The 25,114-nt window shown below is 50.5% G+C and overlaps 2 protein-coding genes across 2 annotated transcripts; one reads left to right on the top strand and one right to left on the bottom strand.

Moving 5' to 3' along the window:
• The first annotated feature begins 1,795 nt into the window (after nt 1–1,795).
• SHROOM1 (shroom family member 1) lies at nt 1,796–11,718 on the top strand. The gene is given in 9 exon segments (XM_053567185.1): nt 1,796–2,682; nt 5,976–6,353; nt 6,355–6,996; nt 7,096–7,151; nt 7,356–7,565; nt 7,762–8,289; nt 8,377–8,518; nt 8,625–8,897; nt 8,990–11,718. Coding segments are annotated over 8 exon segments (2,517 nt in total). The 5' UTR covers nt 1,796–2,682; nt 5,976–6,017; the 3' UTR covers nt 9,320–11,718.
• Nucleotides 11,719–15,114: 3,396 nt separating this feature from the next.
• Nucleotides 15,115–18,539, bottom strand: SOWAHA (sosondowah ankyrin repeat domain family member A). The gene has a single exon (XM_053566729.1). The coding sequence runs from the start codon at nt 18,175–18,177 to the stop codon at nt 16,510–16,512; it is 1,668 nt and encodes a 555-aa protein (XP_053422704.1). The 5' UTR covers nt 18,178–18,539; the 3' UTR covers nt 15,115–16,509.
• Nucleotides 18,540–25,114: the final 6,575 nt, after the last annotated feature.

Raw genomic sequence — 25,114 nt, 5'->3', positions numbered from 1 at the left:
TCATTTGAGCACAGGAGTTAGAGGTTGCCATGAGCTATGATGCCACTAGCACTCTAGCCTGGGGCAACAGAGTAAGACTCTGTCTCAAAAAAAAAAAAAAGAAAAGAAAAGAAAAAAAATTACTATGGACACTATGTCCCCATGGTTTTCAAGAAATATAAGTAAAAACTTGAGCAATTTTTTTTTTTTTTTTTGTGGAGACAGAATCTCACTTAATGGCCCTTGGTAGAGTGCCGTGGCATCACACAGCTCACAACAACCTCCAATTCCTGGGCCTAAGCGATTCTCTTGCCTCAGCCTCCCAAGTAGCTGGGACCACAGGCGCCCACCACAATGCCCAGCTATTTTTTGGTTGCAGTTCAGTGGGGCCGGGTTTGAACCCGCCACCCTCGGCATATGGGGCCGGCACCCTACCGACTGAGCCACAAGCGCTGCCCAACTTGAGCAATTTTTAAATGGTTTTTTGGTTTCTGAGCTGTGTTCCTTCTGTATCTGTATGGTGAACCATTTGGATCAGAGTTTTACAAGAGCCAGCTTTCAAAGCTACTGTTTTAAGGCCCAGAGTTCCAGCTCCAGTTGAAACTGATGCCTGAATCCAGATGGTATTTGAAGAAGCAATGAGGCCAGGAGATCACCACTCTTAGAAGCCAGGCTCAGATATCTGCTGCCTCCACCCCCCACACTTCCCCAAAGACCCAAGAAGACAGAGCTCTTCAAGCTCCTTAACTCCTGGGCAGAATTCCTGGTCCTGGTTATTACCACCCATGGGTAACTTTATCCACCAGGGATGCCATCCTGGGAGGGCATGGGCCCTGTCCCTAGGTCTGCTGATTCTGTGGTAGAGTGTGGGCTACTGAGGACAAGAGCAGAAATCTGAGAGCTGAGGGTGGGGTTCAGTGAGGGGCCCCCAGCTCCTCCCAGGAATGGAGCATTTCTTGGGCAGGGTCCTTATTCATAGGGTAGTTTTGGGAAGCCTGAAGGGGAGCCTGAAGACACAGCAAAAAGAACACAATGGCAGAGGCAGGTAGAGAATTCTTTGGGACATGGAAGTCTGTGAAGGTGAAGGCCTTGAGAGACAGACTCCAGCCAGAGGGGGTATGCTATGACTAGCACCCAAGGACCCACTTAGGGCAACTAGCTGAATACACCAGTCCAAAGGCTTCCCCATGTCTTTCCTACACCCTAGCAGGCCAGAGGGCCTAGACCAAGCTGGGTAGAGAGAGAAATGGAAAGAAGGGATAGGAACGGGAGACAAGAGACCATGGAGGCAAAGAGTTGAGTTTGGGAACTGGGTGTTTAGAGGAAAGGTTATCATTCCCAGGGATAGGGCCCAGTCTGGGTGGGTATGTTTTCTCGGCAGGCTTCAGAGGAAAAGGGACAGTCATCTGGTGCCCTGAGGACCTGGCCTGGACCTCCCCACAGAGAAGAGTGTCAGGGCCCCTAGGGATCTGGGCACCGAGCATCACAGCCGCTGGGGACTCGTGGGCCTGGCGGCGCAGTTGTGGTAGTCACCCTCCTTCCGCCCACGCCTCCCTTTCTCTGGCTTGGGGCGAGAGGCCGGCGCCCGGCAAGAAGAAGAACAAATCTGCGTGGGCCGGGGTGTGGGCTCGCGAGCAGACTCTCCGAAGGGGCGGCAGCTCCGCCGCTCCACGCTCCCGCCCGCCGTGGCGCCTCCCCTTGTGGCGGCGGCCGGAGCCTGGAGGTGGGGTCCGGAGCCTGAGCCCGGGGCTCTGATGTCACCGCGCGGCCGCGGCCGCCCAGGAGCGCGTCTCCGGCCCAGCCTCAGGTACGCGGTAGGGCAGGGAGCCCGGGGCGTGCGGCGGCGGGGGCAGGGTAGGGGTGGCAGCGGGCCCCGGGGCAGCCTGTGCGTCGTCTGGTCTGGAGGGGTTGGTCTTGACGCCGATCTGATTGTGTTTACTCTTGGCCGCGGTGTGGGGAGGAGACAGCCCCGGCCGGCTGGGCGAGCTGCTGCGGGGCCTGCGCGTGGCCAGAGCACGCGGTGCGTCTGCGCGACCCCGGGCTCCTGCCCTTACTCGCGGAGAAGCTGGAGAATCCAGGTTCCTCTCCCGCGGGATCACCCTGAGCCCTCCTTCCCCGACGGTGAACCCAACAGGAAAGGCCGAGAAATAAGCGGGTCAGCGGCCATCCATTCTCCCGCCGCACCGCGTGACTCTGCCGCCCCCTGCGGTCGCCAGGGCCTGCGCCTCTTGTCTCCCGTGCCTTGACTCTCAGAGGTTGAAGCCCAGGTACCGTGGTCGGTGCACGCCCGCGGTCGCCTGTAACCAGGTGTCGCCAGCATCCTGCATTTCCTGTGCGTGGCACGGAGCTAGGGTCTCTGGAAATTCTGCATCTGGGCTGCAGCGACCGACGAGCCACGTAAAACAGACGCTCACTTGGAGCGCGGAAGCTGCATGGGGTGCTCAGACGGCGCGGACAGGCTGGGAGGATTGGGGAACGCTGGGAGCAGGGGTAGACACGGAACTTACTAGAACACCCGCTTGTCCAGACCTAGCCTGGGGTTCAAGACGAGCCTGGGACCCAGGAACTCAGTCTGGCTGGGAGACCTACTTGCAGACAGCGCCCCCACAGTGAACCCAGTAACGAAGGAAGATCAATTGGGAGGAGGGCGACGTGGACAACCCTTCTGCAGAGAGATCAGATGTGAGGTGGCCCTGGAGAGAGGTACGATTTAAATCCCGATCATTTGTTGAATTTGAGGCTGTCTGTTCTCGGTGCCTCTTCAGTTTACCTGAATCTGTTCCCACTGCCTTGGACTGATTTCATCTGCTGGAAACTATCATCATGGATTCCCCCAACAACTCCTGACTAAAAAGCTGCGTCTGCCTGCTTGCCTGGCCAACCCTTTCTGCCCATCTCCAGCCCAGACTTACCACAGACTGAAGGAGCACTGGACCCCTTTGGCCAGTCCCAGCCCCAGCTTGCTCCTTTCACACTGCTGCCTCTACCACTCAGACCCCTGGCTCTGAATGCCAAACTCATCTTTGTCTCCCCTTCCTCTATTGCTCCTTCATCCAGTGACAAGCGTATATTAAATGTTTCCCCTTCTCCCCAGGACCCCACATAGCTTTCTAGCAGAAATTCAGTGCTGCTTTCCCTGCTTTGGTGAGACTTGAGCTCCAGCCTCTGGCCTTCTGTTCAGCACAGGTGCCAGCTTCTGCCATCCAGCCCGCAGCTGACACTACCACTGGGTTCAGGAGGATATGGTTGCCCCCGGCCACAGGGGCTGGCTAGACTGGAAAAGGCTCCCTGTAGCCAAATATGAAAACTCCTGTTGGGTGGCTCCTGTGGGTCAAGGGGTAGGGCACCAGCCCCATATACCGAGGGTGGTGGGTTTAAACCCAGCCCTGGCCAAAACCTGCAAAAAACAAAAACAAAAACTTATGTTATTTTTTGCTCAGGCCCCAAATACACTAAAGCAGCTGGGCCCTCCTGGCACAGTGTCAACACATGAGGCTGATGTCCACATGGGTGTCACTCTGATGGGGCCACCAATGCAAGAACATCCTCAAGACAAGTTAGAGTCAATAAGAAAACAGATATGTACACACATTTTTTATGGACCATCCAAGCTGTTTTCATTTGGTGAATTTAGAACCCTTTATTAACACAGTAACTCATAAATAAGAGATGTTCATAGATTTTTCAAGGCCTCACTTGAGGAACATCTTTGTATTTGGCCACCCCTGTAGATGTGGCAAGCCAAAATGGGCAGTATGAAGTGTCATGAGCCAGGGTAAACTGTGCTCCCAAGCAGGGCTCAGGATTAGAGGGAGAAGCTGCTGGTGTCTGAGCAGCCAGGGAGGACTTTTGAGAGCAGCTCCCAGGAGCTGCTACTCAGAATACCTTACTGTCCTGAAGTTTAGAGAGTGGAAGCACTCTTTTCCCCAGGCTTGAAGGTGAGGGCCAGGCCTAATGGGCCTAAAGATGCCCCCCAAGTGGGTCATGTCAAGATGTTCTGAGGCTGGGAATAGTGGCTCACACCTATAATCCTAGCCCCCTGGGAGGCCAAGGAGGGTGGATTGCTTGAGCTTATGAGTTCAAGCCATAGCAAAAAACAAGACCCTGTCTCTACTAAAAATAGAAAAAGGATCACTTGAGCCCAAGAGTTGGAGGTTGCTGTGAGCTATGACACCATGGCACTCTACCCAGGGGACAGCTTGAGACTCTGTCTCAAAAAAAAAAAAAATGTTCTGGCCCCAGGTCTGCTGAGAGCCCCTCCTGGGTATGTTGCAGGTACTGCCTCTCCCTTTTAGGAAAAACCATATTTTCATACCACTACCCACCCACCCCACGCCAACCTGCAATCTGTAATAGTTTGGGCCTCAGGAAAGTGGGTAGAGGGTAACGCTGAGCTCCAAATAGTAAATAGGATCAAGCCTGCTTTTTGGTCCCCACCCCAGCTGCATGTGACCACCCTACTCTGTGCTTCCTACCACGCAGCTCAGGGAAGGAGTCTAATTCCTAGTTGATAGACCCTCAAAGTCTACTTCCTAGTTCATAGGGTGCCTCAGGTTCTCAAATCTCAAAATTGCTCTTACCTTGACCCAGACACACCCACCCAACTCTTACCCTTGATACCCCTCTACCACTGGGACTGGGGAGGTATTGATTTCTGGTCATCTCACTCTGTTTGTTCCTAATAATGCATGAGTAACCTGGTCAGTGTCCATGGTGACAAGTGCTTCACCCATCCTGTCTTCTTTCTCTGAAAACCCTAATAGGTAGGAGAGAAGGCTAAGGAGCCCTCTTCCTTCTATACCAAGGCCACCCCTAAATCTACTTCCTGCAATTCTGTTCTTTCCCTTCCCATTCAACAAATATTTAACACTGACTATATGCCAGGCATTGTGCTGGACACTGAGGGTACAGTGAGGAATAACAGTAGGGCCTGTCCTCAGTAAGCTCAAGGTGGGATTGGGAGGACAGAATTACAAACAAGGCAACTATTACAGTGTACGGTGATGGGTGCTGTGAGGAGGTAAGCTCCAGACATGGCAGGAATCCCAAAGGTCTGGAGACCTTTCACCTGAGCCCTACAAGAGAAACAAGGTAGCAGGGCAAATGGGGGTGGGGGGGGTCAGCAGTCATTCCTAGACAGAAAGCGAAGTCTCAGAAGCAGGTACCATATTATTCCCGAATCTGCCAATATTTTGCCGGGATTTGGGGATGACTGTTTCCCACAGTGGAGGCTGAGTTTTGTTAGAGGATTCAGGCAGCTAGGGGCCTGAGGACATGGTAAACTGGCTTTCAGCAGGATTCTAGGAAATTGATTCTGGCTGCAGTGAGCTTGGAGGCAGGCCCAGATTCCAGGCAGGGCACTGCCACTTACCAGCTGTGTGCCCCTGGGCACAATCATTTTCCCTTCAGAACCACAGTGTCCTCATCTGTAAAATGCAGACAGCAGTTGTGAGGATCAAGATAAATATTTATGTAAACTACCTGGAACATAACAGGCACAGAGGGAGGGAGGAAGGGAGACTGTCAAGTTGCCCCTGCCCCGGCCTGGTTCCCCTCCCTCCTTTCTTGGCTTCCCTAGATCTCAGGTCTGTCTCCACCATTGTTTATCAGGGAAAGAGCACATGGAGAGGCTAACAGAGCTACCAGGAAGCAGCCTGGGTGAACAGGTTTGGGGAGGAAAGGAGCATGGGTATGTCCTCAGCTCTGCAGGAGGTACCAGGATAGAGGCCCTGCTGTGGCCTAGGGGAGCTCCAGCAGGGAATGTGAGCTGCGGCCCTCAACCTCCAGAGTTGCTCCCTGGGACTGGTCCTACTGTTCATGTAATCCCTGACCCCAGGGTGACCACGAAAATCCAGGAGAGGGGGGATGCCAGCGCTAGGAATAGTGTGACCATAGAGGAGACCTGTAAGCGCCTACCTCTCCGTGGTGGAGGGGCCAGCAGGCTGTTCTAAAGTTATCTGGAACTCTTCACCACCACCCCATCTGTGTTTGTCCAGGACCTACGGAGCCAGCCAGTTTCAGCGCCCATCTGTGCAGCCATGGAAGCCCTGGGTGCTGGGGGCGACCGCGCCTCTCCAGCCTCCTCCACTCGCAGCCTGGACCTGAGGAGGCTGTCCATGCGCGCAGACTCGGCCTACAGCTCTCTTTCCGCGGCCTCTGGCGGCCCTGAGCCGCGCTCGCCATCGCCTGGGGCAGACCTCCTTCCTTACCTAGCCTGGGACTACGTGCGTGTGGTTTGGGGCGGCCCGGCCCCCGCCCAGGCCGACACCGTCCCTAGCGCATCACCGTGGCCTGGGTCCGCGGTCGCTCCACGCAGCGAGCCGCCGCCTCCAGAGGTGCATGGGGCTCCGGGGCCACTAAATAGACACGCCACCCCCGCTGCTTTATGCGCTGGCGGCGGAGGCTGAAGCTGCCGAGCGGGCCGCAGATCCGCCCAGCCCGCCGGCCTCGAGGGCTGACTACCGCCAGCGACTGCAGGGCGCGCAGCGCCGCGTGCTGCGGGAGACGTCCTTCCAGCGCAAGGAGCTCCGCATGAGCCTGCCCGCCCGCCTGCGGCCCGCAGCTCCCGCGCGGCCCCTGGCGGCGCACTCGCGCTCCGCCTCGCTGAGCCACCCTGGCGGGGCGGTGGAACCGGCGCCCTCCCCGACTCCCGTGTTGGACACCGCCGGCCGGGGTCGCCTCGCCAGCCCGCAGCGGACATGGTGCTTCTCGGAGCCGGGAGAGCTGGACCGCGTGGGTCGGTGTAGTACGCCGGTAGGGGGATGTATGCGTGAGGCCTACTCCAGCTCTCGCCTCACCCGGCCCCAGCCCCAGGAGTTGCAGCATCCCGCGCTGGCCGAGTTCAAAGATCACCAGATAGGGTGGCTGCTCAAGACTCAGCCCCTACGAACAGCGGACCAACACTCCGGGTCCCTGAAGCTCGCCGATGCCTATCAGCCTGCCAGTCAGAGTCGGAGCGCTCCAGGCAAAGTCTTGGATCCCTGGGAAGGTTCAGGAGAGGCCATGCCCAGTGTCCAGGTATGGAAGATGGGGGATTCAGGCTGGTGGGGAAGAGGGCGCAGCATCTTGGAAACTGAAAACACCAGCAACTTTTCAGTCGACTGTTCACCTTTCCAGGCTATTCTCCAAGGAACAGAGACCCCTAGACCATTGTTTCAGACCAAATTTTCCAGGTGAGAGACATGGGCCACTCTGTAGACCAAGTTGGGTAGGGGAAGCAGCTTTCATAGATCTTGCCTGAGAAAGGAGAGGGGAGGGCACCTACTTACTCTCAGTTTGAGCTTTGTCTTTTGCACACTGAACACCCTGTCTCCCTGGTGCAATACCAAGAGTTTCCATCCTAGTCACTGTGGTCAGTGTGGGGTCCCTGCCTCTAGGTTCTTGACTCAGAAGGAGACTATAGTGGTGTGTCCTGCAGAGGTCCCCCAGTGCAGCCCTGCCGACTGTGAGCAGATGGTCTCAGAGACCAGCACTGTGTCTGCCCAGCTCCCCTCTGTTTCTGATGATGAAGTGTTCCTGGAAGAAACCCTCCTGGTCAGAATGAGATCACCACCAGACTCCCACGCCCCCCAAGGGCTCTCAACCAGGTGCATTCCCTCTTGCTTCCAAGCATTATGTGACATCTCTCCCTGAAAACATCTACAAAATGGCAGAGGGGCAGGGAACCCTCTCCTAACTGGAGCCTGGAAGCCTAGATGGTGGGGGTGGGGGCAGGCAGCCCTTGGGGGATACCCCTCTTCTGTGGCTGGAGCTTTTTTGTTTTATTGTCTCTTCTGCTTCCAGTGTCCTTGCCTTTGACCAGAAGTATGGAACTGGCCAGGCTAAAATCTCCCCAGAAGATAACCTCTATAAGTACCCAGGAACTGCAGGGGCAGAGGACTGCTGGCAGGGAGCAAAAGGTTCTGCTGATGTTTCCAGGCCCACAAGCCATAGCCCCTCTGGGACTGCAAATGGTGACATCCCAACTATTGACCCCACTGGACTGCTGACTACTGAGCCCCAAGCAGCTGCAGAGAGTGATCTCAAACTTCTTCCAGTTGATGTCCCAGAGACCTCTTACCATTTTGCCCTGGCCTGGGCCACTGGCCAGCCTGGTTCTAGGCCAGCATGTCTCAGTCAGCACCTTGAGGAGCTGGTTCAGGAGCTGGCCAGAATGAATCCCTCTCTGAGTGACACTCTTGCCTTCCAGCCTAGCCCAGAGCCACCCCTAGGCCTGCTGGATGGGCTGATTCCTTTAGCCCATGTCTGGGCTGCAATGAGGCCAGCCTGTAGAGAGGCTGGAGAGGAGGCTGCTGGTACTTCTCAGCCAGGGTGAGTGAGGGGCACCAGGGACTTCTGATTCTAAGCATCTGAAGTCTGGGGGTAGAACAATGTAAGGAGGTCTGGCTTTGTCCCCAGGTCCTATCAATTAAGCTTCACGGAGTTCCCGCCAACTTCTCAGGAGGAAGCTAGTCTTGAAAACTCTGCCACTCACCCCGTGCCTGACCAACCACGTGGCGAGGGGTTCCCAGAACCAAACAACAGCATCCAGGCTAAGAAAGTAAGTGTGGAGGGGTTGGTGGAGGCTGGGTGGGGCAAGAGTCCAGAATCTGGGCAGAGAAGTCAGGGGCCTAGCGGCAGCTTGAGTACCCAAACCCTCCCTGCAGGTGGAGCTAGCCGGTCTCCTCCAAAAGATGCTGTGGGACCTTCATTCCGAGCAGGAGCGGCTGCAGGGGGCGGCCCAAGCATTGGCCAGGAGCCAGGCGGCTCTGGAGGCTGTAGTGAACCAGGCCTGTGAGCCCCGGGAGCTGGAGCGGTTCAGCCGGTTCATGGCCGACCTAGAGCGCGTGCTTGGCCTGCTGCTGCTGCTAGGCAGTCGCCTAGCCCGTGTGCGCCGCGCCCTGGCCTGGGCGGGCTCCGACGGAGACCCTGATGAACGGGTAAAAGGGGTTCAGGCCGGGGTGAGCAGGGCCGTGAGGGGTCTGTCGTCTGGAACCATACCTGGAGCTGCGATGCGGTCTCCCTGCTCCAGGCTTCTCTGCTGCGGCGACTCGAGCTCCTGCAGCGGCAGCAAGAGGACGCCAAGGAGCTGAAGGAGCACGTGGCTCGGCGTGAGCGAGCTCTGCGTGAGGTGCTGGCTCGGGCACTGCCCGTGGAGGAACTGCGTGCCTATAACGCCCTGCTGGCTGGCAAGGCTGCTGTCCTGGCCCAGCAGCGCAGCCTGGACGAGCGTGTCCGCTTCCTTCAGGACCAACTGGACGCGGTCAGTAGCGACCTTGGCCATCATCCGTCTCCCAGGCCGGCCCAGCCCCCAGAGACCTGTCTTCCGGACAAGCAGCCCTTACCTCCTTCCCTTACCTAGCGGGTGGTTGGAGGCAGCATCCCTCATCTCACCCACATAACTGGGTGATGCTGGTTTATTCGGTGCTTTTCCCCTGAGGGGATGGGGAGGACCCAGTCCAGACCTTCCAGGATATCCCTTCAAAGTGTTCTCATGTGGCCTTACCCATATCTGTGGGTTATTTGGTAACGATCTTATGGTTCCTAAAAACTGCAGTATTACCCCGTTATGTGATGAGAGAGGACTGCTGTGCCGGTTGGTTGGCGGGAGGAGAGGCAAGTCTGATTAGCACTTCAACTTAAGGTGCAAAACAGCCTCCCCCCCCCTTCAATAAAAACTAATAAGAGAAATGTCTGTGTTATCTGCAGCACAACTGGGGGCGGGGGAAGGTGTTCTTGTTTACAAACACAGACATGGCCCTGTCTGACCAGAACAGAAGGGGCATTTGTTGGCAGAGTATCAGTCAGCTCTGGCAATGATGCTAGGAAGCCTGGAGAACCACACTTGAAGATGGAAGGGAGCAGGTAGATACTGGGCCCCTAAGACTGCAGTCAGCAATCTGTTCTGGAAACTACATCACTACTGTGAAAACCTGGGTCTGACTGGCTGATTCCAGGGTTCCTTAGTTGGTTTTAGCCAAATTCCCACCTTCAATAGTGAAAGTAGAGGTCATCCTTCCCTTTAGGACCTAGCTATAGAGAATTCCTCCCAAATTGAAAATGGGCTCAGATGCTTGTTCCCTAAATACCCTGATAAATAAATGTTCAGTATACTTGGACTTTGGGGGATATTCATTCCAAGACTCAGAAAGAACTTTTTTCCTTTTCCAATTATGTATCAAAACTGAGTTTATCCTCTCCTCCAGAGACAGCCAGGCCTGAGGAGAGCAGTGCAAGGTGAGAGCTGAGGTGTGGGGAGAGGGACCTGGAGGGGCAGCTGTTACTGTGTGCCAGCAAGGCTGATCTGGGGGTGGGGGTGGGAGTGGGAAGTAAGAGGCTGGGTGGTAGGACACCTAAAACAAACTCCATTTGCATACTAGCCTGTGTACACAGAATCACAGGTTCTCAGCTACACACGTGAAAATCTGCTACAGTATTTGTAGCTACAAGTGCCAGGGACAAAAATATTATTATTCTGCAAATATTTGGTGTATTTTTGGCAGTTGGGCACATTAAAAGGCATGTGTATGTGTATTTAAAACCAAGTGACCCCAAAGTGAGAAAAATCTCTGCTCCTGGGCTTGTTTTCTGATGCGTATTGTCACTAAGTGCAACTGGTTGGGAATTTTAAATGGTCGTATTCATACCAAAAGCATTGGTTATAACAGTTGCGCTATTGAGCACAGAACAATGCTCACATTGTGTCGTTTTATAAAAAACATATGGGGCTCCTGCTGAGGCCATTACGGGTTCTAACATTATGCTTTGCTTCTCTCTCCCTTGAACACTGTGGGCAGGGCGAGCATTCCAAGGTCTTCAGCCAAGCACGCTCGCTCAGAAGCTACTAATTGCTGCCTTTCCCCTCTGTGCGGTCCCCATTACTTTCTCCCATTGTGATCTTCTTAGGACACATTTGACGTCGTCCATTAAGCCAGTGGGAATTGTGTATTTCGGACAAAGCGTTCCCAACCCTGGCTGGGCGCAGGGAATGTGGATGTGGGGTGGAGGTGGGGTCTGCCACCTTCCCATTGATGTGGACATTGCTTCTGTGGTGAGGTTGTCTATGGGGAAATAAATCTGAGGCTTCTGTGCTTGTCCCTGCCAGATCCGCAGAACTCCAAAAGTAAGACCACACTTCCTGCACATGTCCTATTGTCTTGCCTGTCTCCTTCTTGCATCATTTTCCCCCTCCCATATAGTTGCTTTTTCAGAGGTCCAGAATGAACTCACCACAGACGTTCCAGATCTATACCACAGAGTCCGAGACTTTTGGGGACCAGAAGCCGGGTGGATTGGTCCTCCGGGACACTGCCAGCAGGGGGCACTGTTTTCCTTATGGAGAAGGATTCTTCCCACGCTTTGCCTCCCGCAGCCTCCCCAGCGACCAGGCCCTCTGGGCTAGCTACAAGGACTTAGCCTTGCCCTAAGGAGAGGAGACCCTGTTAGGCCTGGAAGCTGGACGTCGGAAGGAAATTCTGGCCAGCCAGGCAGAAAAAGCCGGACTTGCTTTCCTTTGCCACTGGGCCTTCATTGAAAGGTTGCTGGCTAATGAGAAACCGGGGAGAGGGAAGGTGGGGATGTTGATTTCGAGCATCAGTATCAAAAGAGCCTTAAACGGTTTCCCAGGCTGGAAAGAGGGGTCTCTGTTGGGCTTTCTGCCTCCCACCCCCTTCAGCCGCCCGCGCCCGGGCCCGCTAGCTGCAGCGCCCCCGACTTCGGGGCGGGCGGCTGGGGCTGGCGTTGTTGCCGGGCAACAGGCAGCTGCGCGGTCGCCTCATTCCGCCCCCGCTGCTCCTCCTAATATGGATTTAATGAGTGTACTTTTAACCTCAGACTATAAATTGGAAATAGAAGAGGAAAGCGGTGTTCCACAGCGCCCCAAACCGGCGCGCAATCTGTCGGGAACATTCTGCTCGGCACAAAGCGTACCTCTGCGTGCGGCTGGCATCGGGGAACCTCACGGGGACAAATTGCCCGGCTGCTCATTCACTTGTAAATCACAAGCTTCTGAGGAAATGTAGGTCAGCAGAGGTTGAGGGCCTCAGAAAGAGGTGAGAGGGGAGTTTGGGGGCAGGGGAATACCGGAAGCGGCAGTTGCAATAAAGCAATCCTTTTTAGGACCCTTGTCACAGACTGACTACTGTCTAGACGGTCACATTGGGCGTTTGCCTGTTGTCTCTGATATTTAAATCAGCATCCACTTTCTGGGAGAATTAGTTTCCCCCTTTGGGGGAGATGTGGGGATCTCCCTGTCTCTGTTCTTTTTTCCCTGAAGGCACACCCGAGGCCACCCCGTTTTACAGGTTGAAGTCCAGAGGTGTGGCAGTTCCAGCTAGGGTGAGGCCTGTTGAAGGCAAAAGGCTATCTGGAGGGCAACAGAGAATCTAATTATGAAACCATTTTAAATGGTTAAATAATTTCTTCCAGGAAAAGGCCAAAAAAGAGTGAGATATTGGTCTAGGGTAGGCCTTAACTGTGTGTCGAGGGCAGGTTTCAGCCTAGCTGGTTGAATGGCAGCAATTCAGCTCTTGAAGGTGGGAGTAGGGATGCCAGGAATGTCATTTAAGACATTATTGCTACAGAGGGTGCAAAAAAATGTATACTTTTTTTTTTTGTAGAGACAGAGTCTCACTTTATGGCCCTCGGTAGAGTGCCGTGGCCTCACACAGCTCACAGCAACCTCCAACTCCTGGGCTTAAGCGATTCTCTTGCCTCAGCCTCCTGAGTAGCTGGGACCACAGGCGCCCGCCACAATGCCCGGCTATTTTTTGGTTGCAGTTTGGCCGGGGCCGGGCTTGAACCCGTCACCCTCGGTATATGGGGCCGGCGCCCTACCAACTGAGCCACAGGCGCCGCCCATGTATACATATTTTTAACAAAGGAAAAAACTATTAAAATTGTAATGCTTAATATATACTGGTAACAGTTATCTTGTTTGTCTTGTATCTCTTGTAATTGCAGAAGTCAAACATGACTTGAGTATTACAATTTTAATACTGTTTTCCCTTTTCTTAAATGTGTTACATTTTTTGGCACTTTAACTAAAGTGATATCACATACAGAACTTGGGCTAATTTTCCTTCTTGTGAGAATACATTTTCCCTAGCAGAGTTGTTTCTGTATACAGATACTAACATGATAAAAGAACTGTGGTCTTGGGCAGCGCCTGTGGCTCAGTCAGTAAGGCTCCGGCCCCATATACCAAGAGTGGTGGGTTCAAACCTGGCCCAGGCCAAACTGCAACCAAAAAATAGCCGGGCATTGTGGCGGGCGCCTGTAGTCCCAGCTACTCGGGAGGCTGAGGCAAGAGAATCGCTTAAGCCCGGGAGTTGGAGGTTGCTGTGAGCTGTGTGAGGCCACGGCACTCTACCGAGGGCCATAAAGTGAGACTCTGTCTCTACCAAAAAAAAAAAAAAAAAAGAACTGTGGTCTTGCAAAGCAAATCCACAGACTAGAGCTGTTTGGAATGCAGCCATTTACCCTCCATGGAACCAACTATGCACTCCTGGTAATATTTCAGGGTGGTGCTGCAATTTATAAGGAGCTCCACCTACTTACTCCATATGCTCTTCCTTCCCCACAGCCGGTAGGATAGGCATGGCCTGTCTTCTGTCCCACGGTGAGGGAGATGGGAGTTTGGAGAATTGGGTGACTTGCCCGATGTCACTAAATGAATAAAGGGGCAGAGATAAGACCACTCTACTTCTTGTGACAGCCTCAAGAAATGAGAACCGGCAATGCTATCCCAGCATCAGGATCCTATCTGGCCTCTCCACTTACTAACTTTGGGCCTGAACAAAGAGTTACTCCCAACCTCTCTAGGCTTCAGTTTCCTCATTTTAAAACCAAGATATAAATAGTACATACCTTATAAGGTTGTTATTAATACCTACAGAGTTTTGAACTGTGCCCAGCACTTGATAAATGCAGGTTCTACAGTAAAAGTATTGTCCTTGATCTTTATTAGGTAAGTGCAGCATACTCAAGAATTACCCCCAACCTCCACTGAAGACAATGTAAAGCTTTATCAAAAAGCTTGCTATGCATATGACTCATACACATCTACATTAACAATTAACGTCTCCTCCATTAAAAGGAATGATTCTCCTCCTGACAGTTATTACCAGCTGAATTGCCTTAAGAGTAGAAAGCAGGGTGGGGTTGGGATGGGGAAGCTTTGGCCTCCAAGGAAAAAGCAGTGTTGCTGTTTTTTTTATTATCACTTTACCACCTTGGTTAAAATTTTTTCTTTCTCTATGTAGGTCATACCTATGTCTCTGACCTTATAACCGCGTCTCCATCAGTCCTCTAATAGTTTGTCTTCTAGATCTTCAGCTCAGATTACTATAATTGTACCTCCTACAATTTTTCTGTAGAGGCAGATTTAATTTGCATTTTAAAATATTTTATGCAAATTAGCTACAGTCCCAGGCAAGTGGGAAGGTTCAGATTAGGGTCTACATTTATCTGTATTCTTGGCTACCATATCCAAGTGTGGTTGACTCCTTCACTTTCCAGAGCAGACCGAACTCTTTCAAAAACCGAATGCTTCAAAGAGGCAGAAGAGAAATGAAGGAAAAAGGAAAACACTAAGAAAAACAAATACAATAGTAAAAGCTGGAGAATGTTTAAGGGAAGTACATCACCACATAAGCAGGAACCAACAGAAGACTGTTTATTTCATTGCTTAAATCAAAACATTCCATGAAGGACTGCCTTAAATAATTTCAAAGCCTTAACCGATACACATGGGGAGAGAATGGCTCATTACCCTGTGCCACAAACACTGTTTAATATAATAACATGCAAACACAATTTGAAAAATTAGAGCATATCAGAATATGATAGAAAAACGGCTGTCTGAGCAAATATATTCCACATCTTTAAAACAGGAAATAAATACATTATAATTACACTGTGTTGAACCTGGGAAATCTCACAACCCTACAACCTCAATTTACAGATAGGAATAAAGGCGCAGGGAAGTTAAGCCACTCATCCAAGTTCACAGAGCGAAGAGATTCTACTTTTGCTATTTTGGAATAAGTTCTCTGCTTTCAATTTTTTTTTTTTTAAATGGATATCATATACTTTTTGTTTGTACAGTTCTTTTTTTTTTTGAGACAGAGTCTCACTTTGTATGTCACCAAATAGCTGTGGTGTCATAGCTCACAGCAACCTCAAACTCTTGGGGTCAAACAATTCTCTTGCCTCAGCCTCCCAAGGAATCGGGACTACAGGTGCCTGCAACAACGCCCAGCTATTTTTAGAGGCAGGGTCTGCTCTGGCTCAGGCTGGTCTCCAACCTATGAGCTCAGGCAATCCACCCACCTCGGCATCCCAAGTGCTGGGATTACGGGTGTGAGTTGCCTTGCCCACTTTACAGAACTTTCATGTAAAATACTTGCTCTTTAATTGTATCCATTGCTATTTATTTATTTTTCCATTACTATTTAATCAGTTATATTTTTTTGGGTAATGCTATGACATTTTTTTCTTTGAATATTCACTTTATGGCTAAGCTGGATTTGGAAACCACAGATTCAGAAACAATATGAAGGTGCAAGTCACAAATCACAGTTTAAAAAAATTAAATATTCATACCAAATCAAAATAGTTACCCACCAGTGCCAAACACTCATTTATATTTCACTATGAAGAAAACTACAATTTTAAAATAATTGCCAAAATGTTTCTTCTTCTTCTTTTTTTTTTTTTTTGCATTTTTGGCCAGGGCTGGGTTTGAACCCCCTACCCCAAGCATATGGGGCTGGCACCCTAATCCTTAAGCCACAGGTACTACCCCCAAAATGTTTCTTTTTTCTTTGTCATCTTTACTCCCAAGATGCACTTGTTTCCAAATATTTAGCCTTCACAGTACAACTGAAATTAATTACATTCATAATGGTCACAATGATTATTCTGCATTCAAGACTCTCTGTAATCCTGACTGCCTTAAGTGAGGTAGATAAACTTTAAAGAGTTTGTTGGTTGGGACAAATTTCCTTTAGATCTTGATAATCTATATTTTAAATAGAATTCCAAAATGCTTAGCAAAAAATTGAAAATGTCTGAGCACTTTGCCTAAGAGTGGAAAAATATAATTTCAAAAGGGTGTTATGAAAGTTGCTTTACCTCATTTCAATTTAAAAACAGAATAAAAGCATCAAATTACAAAACTACCACATATCTTAAAGCTGATAAACAACATTAAACCTTCAAATATTTAAAGAGACCCTAGCTCTAGTTCTGGCTTGGGGCTGTGTAGGTAATGGAGGCATTCAGGGGCCAGACCAGCTGCTGCCCCTTAACCTTCAACCCTAAATTTCAAGTCTCATGAGTTCAGGCCTGACTACTAGAGTTCTTCATAGGAGACTCTTACTGAGATCTGGAATCTCTGGAGACAGGTGCAAGCCCATTTGGGTAAAACGGGCTGCAGTGGACAAAGCTGGAAACAGAATGGGACTGCAGGTATTAGACCCCAGCCTTGGATAGGCTTAGACTGTGGGGGGAGGTCTGGATAGATCAACCAGGCCATAGCCCCTGGGACCATCAGGTTGTGGGAGGCAGACTGGGCACGAGACCAGCAAAAGGCCCTGGAGTAGGTCGACGAGATATTTCAGAGAAGGTTGGCAGGCCACCGCGAATCTTTGTCTTTTTACGTGGAGCCATGGGCGAGGCGCTCAAAAATTTGCTGAAGGAGCCAGACTTCCTCAAGCCACGGGCCAGGTCCTGGAGCATCATATCGTCGGCCAGGACACCCAGAAATGCACTGGTGGTGGAACCGAGGATGGTGGCAGCTACCTGTACTGGACGCCGAGTCGCAATACTACCACTTACACCGTCGGTCGCATCTGTCTCCGACGTGGCTCGCAGGCCGGGATCGCCGAGTAGGCGTCGCACCGCATACGAGGAGCCGGGCCGCAAGTACTGGTATGCGCGACGGCCGCTGTGGTCACGCAAGTGCACCTGCGCACCCAGACGCACCACTAGCAGCACGGCGGCGTCCTCATGGCCGTGCAGGGCGGCCAGGTGCAGGGGTGTGTAGCCGCCGTGCGAGCGCGCATTTACGTCGACTGGTGAGCCCCCACGCTGCGCCACCTCCACCACTTGCAGCGCCATCTCCCGGTCGCCGCTCTTGGCTGCCCAATGCAGGGCCGTGAAGCCAGAGATGAAGTCGCGCTTGGCAGCCAGGCCGCCGTCGCGCAGCAGCATCCCGTGGAGTTGGTGGGTCCAGTGACCACTGGCCGCCCTCACGAGCCACTCGTGCTCGGACGGCTCCAGGGGCACGGCGGATGGCGGCGGCGCGGCGGGCACCTCCTCGGTGTCGGGGCTCAGCAAACGCGGGCCGGCACGCGACAGGCGCCTCAGGTGCGGAGAGCGGCCGGGGCCCAGGCTGAGGCCCAGGCCGGACTCCTCTACGGACAGCCGCCTCAGCAGCAGCGGGGAGCTCCGCGGGCTCGGTTCCTCCGACAGTTGCCGGCGCAGGCCCTGGTCCTCGGCTCGGAGCCGGAGCGCGGCGGGGCCTGGGACGCAGCGCACCGGCAGCATGCAGGGCTTCTGCGGCGGCGCGCGCGGGGCGGCGGGCGGCAGGGCTGGCAGCTCCGCGCTTGTTGAAACCTCCGACGGTGCCCGAGACGGTGGGGACACGTCTGCGGAGAGTCCCTCTGCAGGCTGGGCTAGCTGAAAGGTTGGCACTTGGGGGTCGGCGGGGCCCCCTGGCTGAGGGGCCGAGCTTGACCACAGCTCCCGAGTTGGCTGAGTGGGCTCAGAGGCCGGAGCCCCGGGGGCGTCTTGCTTCTCTGATGGCTGGGCTAGGTCCTCTGGCGAGTCCACCGGCCGCTGCACGGAGGCCAAAGATAGAGCTCTTGAGGCTGAGTGTTCTCCTGGAGAGCCAAGAGTGGCCTGCGACAGCGGGGCTGGTGCCGCGGGGGTGCAGGAGGGCAAGGGCCCTGGTCCCTCTGGGGACCGTGGCTTCTTCCTTAGCACAACGAACTTCACGCCGTCGAGCTCCTTCACTACGGCCACGTCGTTGACGTATTGCTTGAAGCGGTCCCTGCGGGCGGCTCGGCCGCGCGGGTCGCCGGCGTCCAGCAGCGGCTTGAAGCGGCTCAGCAGCTCGGCGTTGGGCACCTTGCCGCCGCGCTCTTGCAGGAAGCCCAGCACTGCAGCCTGGCTCACCCCGGCGGCCGCAGCCGCTGCGGCGGCGGCTAGCGCCATGGTCAAGTCCCGGTCCCGGAGGGGAACCGGGGTCACCCCGCTGGCTCTCGGTTCCCGGCTGCTGGGACAGGTGTCCCCCAGGGACGCGCTGGAGCGGAGGTTTGAGAGTCTGGTCCGTCTCGGCCGCACTCACCTGATCGTTTTCACCGCGGCGGGACGGGCGTGTACCCGGAGTTGCGTCTTGGTCACGCCCACGCTGCCTGGCCTCTGTGTTGCCGGGCCAAGGGCGCTGGGGGCTGCGGCGAGAGCCCACCGCCAGCACCCTGCCGGGTCCTCAGCCTTTGGAGTAGGTTTCTCCTTTTATATTCTGTCCAATGGGCGCCGGGCTCCATCGCCCCACTCCCGGTACTCGCCTTACAGGTGACAGCTGCCACCAGCAATGCGGAGGGACTGGGGGAGCGGAAATCCCCCCCGCCCCAACCTTGGAATTAAAGGCGCAGCGCGCATCAGCTCGCCTCCCGGTTGCTAGGTGGGTGTGTGTTCACTAGGGATGCTGCGGACGACCAGGAAGGAATGGATTTTTATTCTTGTAAGAAATATTTAATCACTAAAAATACCTGCCACGATTTAAAAGCAACAATTGTTTTTAAAAAGACATCAGCACCTCTACAGTTTTCCCCTGAGTTTCATTCAGGGGGATGGCTTCATTCAATTTACAGTAAAACAATTCGCTATGCGTGCCATGCTCATTAAAGGAGGCTTTGAGAGATGATTGAAAGAGCAATTTTCTCATAAAATAATACATTTTATATAAAATTTTGGGAACAAAATTACTGGAAAACATAAAGAAGGAAAAAAAGTCACCTGAAATCACCATTCACATTTGAAATACACCCCCCCCACACACACACACACGTATACACGTCCATGCTAAATAAAGCAACAGCAGGGGCATGCTATATTTTTAAAACTTCATTTAGTCCACCTAGTTTGTGCCAGGATCTTTTCCAACAGCAGTATATCCGTTAGCAAGAAAGATTAAACACACACACCCATAACTGGACCTAGTGGAGCTCATATATTGGTGGAAAACAGAAGTAAGCAATATGGTGAATCTGAAAACTATAATATGCTAGGTAAATACTGTGGATAAAATAGAGCAGGGTAAAACAGATGGGGGAATGGTTGCAACTTGGAACTGAATAGTCAGGGTAGGACATGTTGTGAAGGTGACGAAGGACTTGAAAGAGATTAGGGAGTTACATAGATAAGAGTTTTCTTAGCCCAGGGAACTGCTGGGGCAAAGGTGGAATTAGTCTACTTCCTTCACTTCTTTCACTTTCCTTCTTTCCTTCCTTCCTTCCTTCCTTCCTTCCTTCCTTCCTTCCTTCCTTCCTTCCTTCCTTCCTTCCTTCCTTCCTTCCTTCTTCCTTTCTTTTCTTTTTCTTTCCACAGAGTCTCACTCTGTTGCCTTGGGTAGAGTGCTGTGGCATCATTATAGCTCACAGCAACCTCAAACTCATGAGTTTGAGCCATCCTCTTGCCACAGCCTCTGGATTTCCTGGGACTACAGGTTCCCGCCACAATGCCCAGCTAGTTTTTCTTTCTTCTTTTTTTTTTTTTTTTTAGAGATTTTTTAGAGATTTGGGGTCTTGCTCTTGCTCAGGCTGGTCTCAAACTCCTGAGCTCAGGTGATCCACCCACCTCGGCATCCCAGATTGCAAGGATTATAGGCTTGAGCCACCACGCCCCACCTGGAATTAGTTTCTTTCTTTCTTCTTTTTTTTTTTGTAGAGACACAGTCTCACTTTATGGCCCTTGGTAGAGTGCTGTAGCCTCACACAGCTCACAGCAACCTCCAGCTCCTGGGCTTAAGAGATTCTCTTGCCTCAGCCTCCCGAGTAGCTGGGACTACAGGCACCCGCCACAACGCCCGGCTATTTTTTGGTTGCAGTTTGGCTGGGGCCGAGTTTGAACCCACCATCCTCGGTATATGGGGCTGGCGCCTTACCGACTGAGCCACAGGCGCTGCCCTGGAATTAGTTTCTTAATTTAAAAACACAGTACTACAAATATTTGACAAATACATAACCAGAGGCAGCATATGGTGCCTTGACTTCTCTGTTCTTCAGTTTTCTTCTCTGTAAAGCCAGGATGAAAATCATGCTTTACCTTCTAAGGTGGTTGTGAGGATTAAGTAGGAAAATAAGACAAAGCACTTAGAATCATGGGTGGCCTACAGTAATTATTCAAATTATTATTAGTGGTATAGCCACTTCTGTTATTATTCATTGAAAAGTAAGAGAACAGGCTCAGTGCCTGTAGCTCAGCAGCTAGGGTGCCAGCCACACAAACTGGAGCTGGCGTGTTTGAACCTAGTCCAGGCCTGCCAAACAACAATGACAACCACAACCAAAAAAAAAAAAAAAACTAGCTGGGCACTATGGTGGGTGCCTGTAGGCCGAGCTACTTGGGAGGCTGAGGCAAGAGTTTGAGGTTGCTGTGAGCTGTGATGCCACAGCACTCTACCAAGGGCGACATAGTGAGACTCTGTCTCAAAAAAATAAAAAGTGAAAGAACAGTAAAATGTGAAGGGTCTCCCTTTCCCCAATCCTAATCCCCAGTGGCAATTTCTGAGTCCAGCCCTATCCACTGATGCATACAATTTAAACCTTTTTTCCCTCTCACTGTATATTGTAAGCATTTCTCCCCAATGACAGTAACTATTCTTTTAAAAATATATATATATTTAATGATTACATCAATTAAATGCTGTGTTATACTGTTTTCTTATTCTTTTTTTTTTTCTGTAGAGACAGAGTCTCACTGTACCGCCCTCGGGTAGAGTGCCGTGGCGTCACACGGCTCACAGCAACCTCCAGCTCCTGGGCTTAAGTGATTCTCTTGCCTCAGCCTCCCAAGCAGCTGGGACTACAGGCACCCGCCACAACGCCCGGCTATTTTTTGTTGCAGTTTGGCCGGGGCTGGGATTGAACCCGCCACCCTCAGCATATGGAGCCGGCGCGCTACTCACTGAGCCACAGGCACCGCCCTGTTTTCTTATTCTTATTTGTCTATATTGTTTCTAATTTTCAGTTCTTATGAATGGTGCTGCTGATATATAAAACTTTATGTACTCTTCTGATTAATTCCTTAGGATAGAACCCTACAAGTAGAATTATTAGGTCAAACGATGTTAATTATTATTATTTTTTTTTTTTTGTAGAGACAGAGTCTCACTGTACCGCCCTCAGATAGAGTGCCGTGGTGTCACACGGCTCACAGCAACCTCTAACTCTTGGGCTTAGGCGATTCTCTTGCCTCAGCCTCCCGAGCAGCTGGGACTACAGGCGCCTGCCACAACACCCGGCTATTTTTTTGTTGCAGTTTGTCCGGGGCTGGGTTTGAACCCGCCACCCTCGGCATATGGGGCTGGCGCCCTACTCATTGAGCCACAGGCGCCACCGATGTTAATTATTTTTAAGACTCTTGAAACTTACTGTTAAATTATATCCCAAATTACAGCTCCATGAAAGTAACTTGTTTTTCCCTCACTGACATTGAGTGGTATCTTTTAATTTGTTAACTTGAAACACAAAAAGTTGTATCTTACTCTAATTCACGTTTATTTTATTATAGCAGAGTTAAACTTTCCCTGTTACTGTGTATTTGGATTTGTTCTTTTGTGAATTGCCTTTCCCCCATTACCCATTTATTAATATTTTGCTTGTTTATGTGTAGTTATTAACCTTTTGTTATATATGTTATATTTTCCCAGTTTGTCATTTGTCATTTTTTTTTTTTTTTTGAGACAAGAGTCACACTATGTCGCCCTCAGTAGAGTGCTGTGGCATCACAGCTCACAGCGACCTCAGACTCTTGGGCTTAAGCAGTTCTCTTGCCTCAGCCTCACCACAACACCTGGCTAATTTTTTGTTGCAGTTGTCATTGTTGATTTTAGCTGGCCCAGGCTGGGTTTGAACCTACCAGCCTTGGTATGTTTGGTCAGCGCCCTACCCACTGAGCTATGGGCACTGCACTGTCTTTTTATTTTCTGATGACATTTTCTTTTTTTTTTCTGATGACATTTTCATTTTTATTTTATTTTATTATTTTTTTGAGACAGAGTCTCACTTTGTCACCCTCAGTAGAGTGCTATGGCATCACAGCTCACAGCAATCTCAAACTCCTGGACTTAAGCAATTCTATTACCTCAGTCTCCCAAGTAGCTGGGACTACAGGTGTCCGTCCCAGCACCTAGCTATTTTTAGAGATGAGGTCTCACTCTGGCTCAGGCTGGTCTCAAACCTGTGAGCTCAGGCAATCCACCCACCTCGGCCTCCCAAGTGCTGGGATTACAGATGTGAGCCACTGCACCTAGTGACGTTTTCATTTTTAGCCAACTTTTAAATTGTAAATACTGCATCCTTTTAGCTTAATGTAAGTGCAAAATAAGAAGGTATATCTCCCAGTTAAAGGAAAACATTTAGGATCAATATACCCTGTAGTATCAATCAGTCTACATCAGAATGATTGCAGTGCCCTGGGAAGAAGTCCTTGTGTTTTTAACCTATGATGATACTGTAATCGGGTACCATTTCTGTATAAATATTAGTCCTTCTTTAAACCTACCTTAAGCTTTCTGCACCTGCCCCAGGTGTATCATGCTCTGCACTTCTTCTATAATTTATTTTAGCAAACATCTGTTGACTATCTTTGAGTGCAAGGCAGTGAGCCAGGTACTCCAGGAAGAAGATGGGCCTTTAAAGAGCTTACCCACTTAAGCAGAAGAAAAAGGAACATAAGATTAATTATATTACATAGCCAAATGAAATGAATGCTGTAGATGCTTACTAGAGGGTTAATTCTAGATGTAGGGGAAGGAGAGGACATAGGAAGTCTTCAAGAGGAAGGCTGTGAGAACAGGATCAGTGGAGGCTTGGAAGTGAGACTATGAAGGCTGAATTCAGAGTAAATAATGTCTTGTGTGTTTGCAATTTAGAGACTGTGCCAGGGATACAGAAGAAGATAATGTTGGAAAAGTAATCTGGGGTCATGGGTGGAGACCTTAAATATTACTTTGGACTTTATCCTGTTTGCAGTAGAATGTCCTTGAAAGCTTTCTATCTTCTTTTTAAAAAGAAGCTGTAATCATTTTCTTATTATAAAATTAGTGTTTCTCCAATCTTTAGTGTTTCTAAAATATAAAAAGAATATGTCACATGTTAGAGAGCCACTCTTAATATTTTTTGGATTATGCTGTGAGCAGTTTTTCCTTATATATCCATAAATATCTACACAGACAACTATACCAATCTATACTGATAGGATTAGGCCACAAGTTGCTTCAAAACCCATGCTCCTTCACTGGCTGCCATAAGCAAGGCTGGTGTGGCAAATGGGTAGAAGAGGGGCCTCTGGGGAGGTGATGGCAGGGGCCCTGTGGGAGATAGTGGAGATCATTAAGCTAGGACAGCAGGATGGGTGCCAAAGATATTTCAGAAGCAGAATTTGAATTGCCTTATTTTCATTTTCTTTTTTATTTTTTTTTGTAGAGACAGAGTCTCACTTTATGGCCCTTGGTAGAGTGCCGTGGCATCACACAGCTCACAGCAACCTCCAGCTCCTGGGCTTAAGTGATTCTCTTGCCTCAGTCTCCCGAGTAGCTGGGACTACAGGTGCCCACCACAGCACCCAGCTATTTTTTTGTTGCAGTTTGGCTGGGGCTGGGTTTGAACCCGCCACCCTCGGCATATGGGGCCGGCGCCCTACTCACTGAGCCACAGGCGCCTTATTTTCATTTTCAAACTCACTTTCCTTTTTTTGTGATTTTCATGTCAACAGTTTCTCTCTCTCTCTCTCTCTCTCTCTCTCTATATATATATATATACACACACACACGTATATATTTTTTTTCACTTTTACTGAGCCAGTTTCTGGGTTCCTTGAAAAATCATTTCCATAATCTTAGGTAGTGGAGCTCAATTAGTGTGTACTTTTGTTACTGCCCCTCCCTCCAAGGAGAGGAGGGAGGGATGCCCCTGTTAAAGATCATTATTGATTTATTTAACTCATTTTGACTATAATCACTAAGAATAGACACGGATGAAATACTGATTGAACAGGAATTGCTGGTAAAGCAAAGTTTATTGACAGTGCTCAATAGGCTTCAGGCCCAAAGAAACTTGCCCAGTTAATAATTGGCTGACCCCAAATTTGAACCCCAAGCTACCTGCATGTGCTAGGTTACCATGCAAAGTTAGATCACCAATAACTTAAAATCAATGTTCTAAATGTTAATATATAAAGTAGGGGAAAATTCTTCACAAATATCTAACTTAAACCTTTGTGCTTGTGCATCTGAACATAACTCTAATATTTTAAGTGACAAATTTATAGTCTGGCAAACATTAGAGTAAAGATGCCAATGACATCCAGTTCCCCAGGCTGCTTTTTAATCATGGTGCCCTACTGCCAGTGAGACCATTTAATCAATTCTTCCAGTGACCCAGCAGTTTGCTCACAGACATTAGGAAAATCAAATGGAAAATGTATATTTATAGCAAGGGTAAAATTCCATAATGTGTCTTGAACATGGACAATGTAATAGGAAGGGTGTTTGTTCTTGTCTCAGCGTCTTAAATTTATTTGAAGGGGGTCAGGGTAGAGGCTGTCTGTAGTGTGTAATGGCATGTAATTAAATATGCATAAAAAACCTCCATAAACTTGTTTTATATTACATTGCCAATTCCAATCTCCACTACCCTCTGAACCCCATGCCTAGGCCCTACCAAGAGCCACTAAAGACACTTTATGTTTGTGATTGTCTTGTCCCCTGTCCTGGCAGTACCAATCAACCCCTTCTGTTGGGCTAAGTCTGTCGCGCCTGCCACCTGTGCCCTCTGGTGTCTCAACAGTGCTTCATCAACTGTAAAGAAGAGGACTGTCTCAGGCCCTGTGGGCAGGAGCTACAGGGCACCTGAGGGGAAGGGCTGCC

Source organism: Nycticebus coucang, chromosome 17 (assembly GCF_027406575.1).
Source record: "Nycticebus coucang isolate mNycCou1 chromosome 17, mNycCou1.pri, whole genome shotgun sequence".
In the NCBI taxonomy this organism is placed as follows: Eukaryota; Metazoa; Chordata; class Mammalia; order Primates; family Lorisidae; genus Nycticebus; species Nycticebus coucang.
The sequence above is the reverse complement of the archived record's forward strand: the minus strand, read 5'-3'. Positions and strand labels throughout refer to the sequence as shown.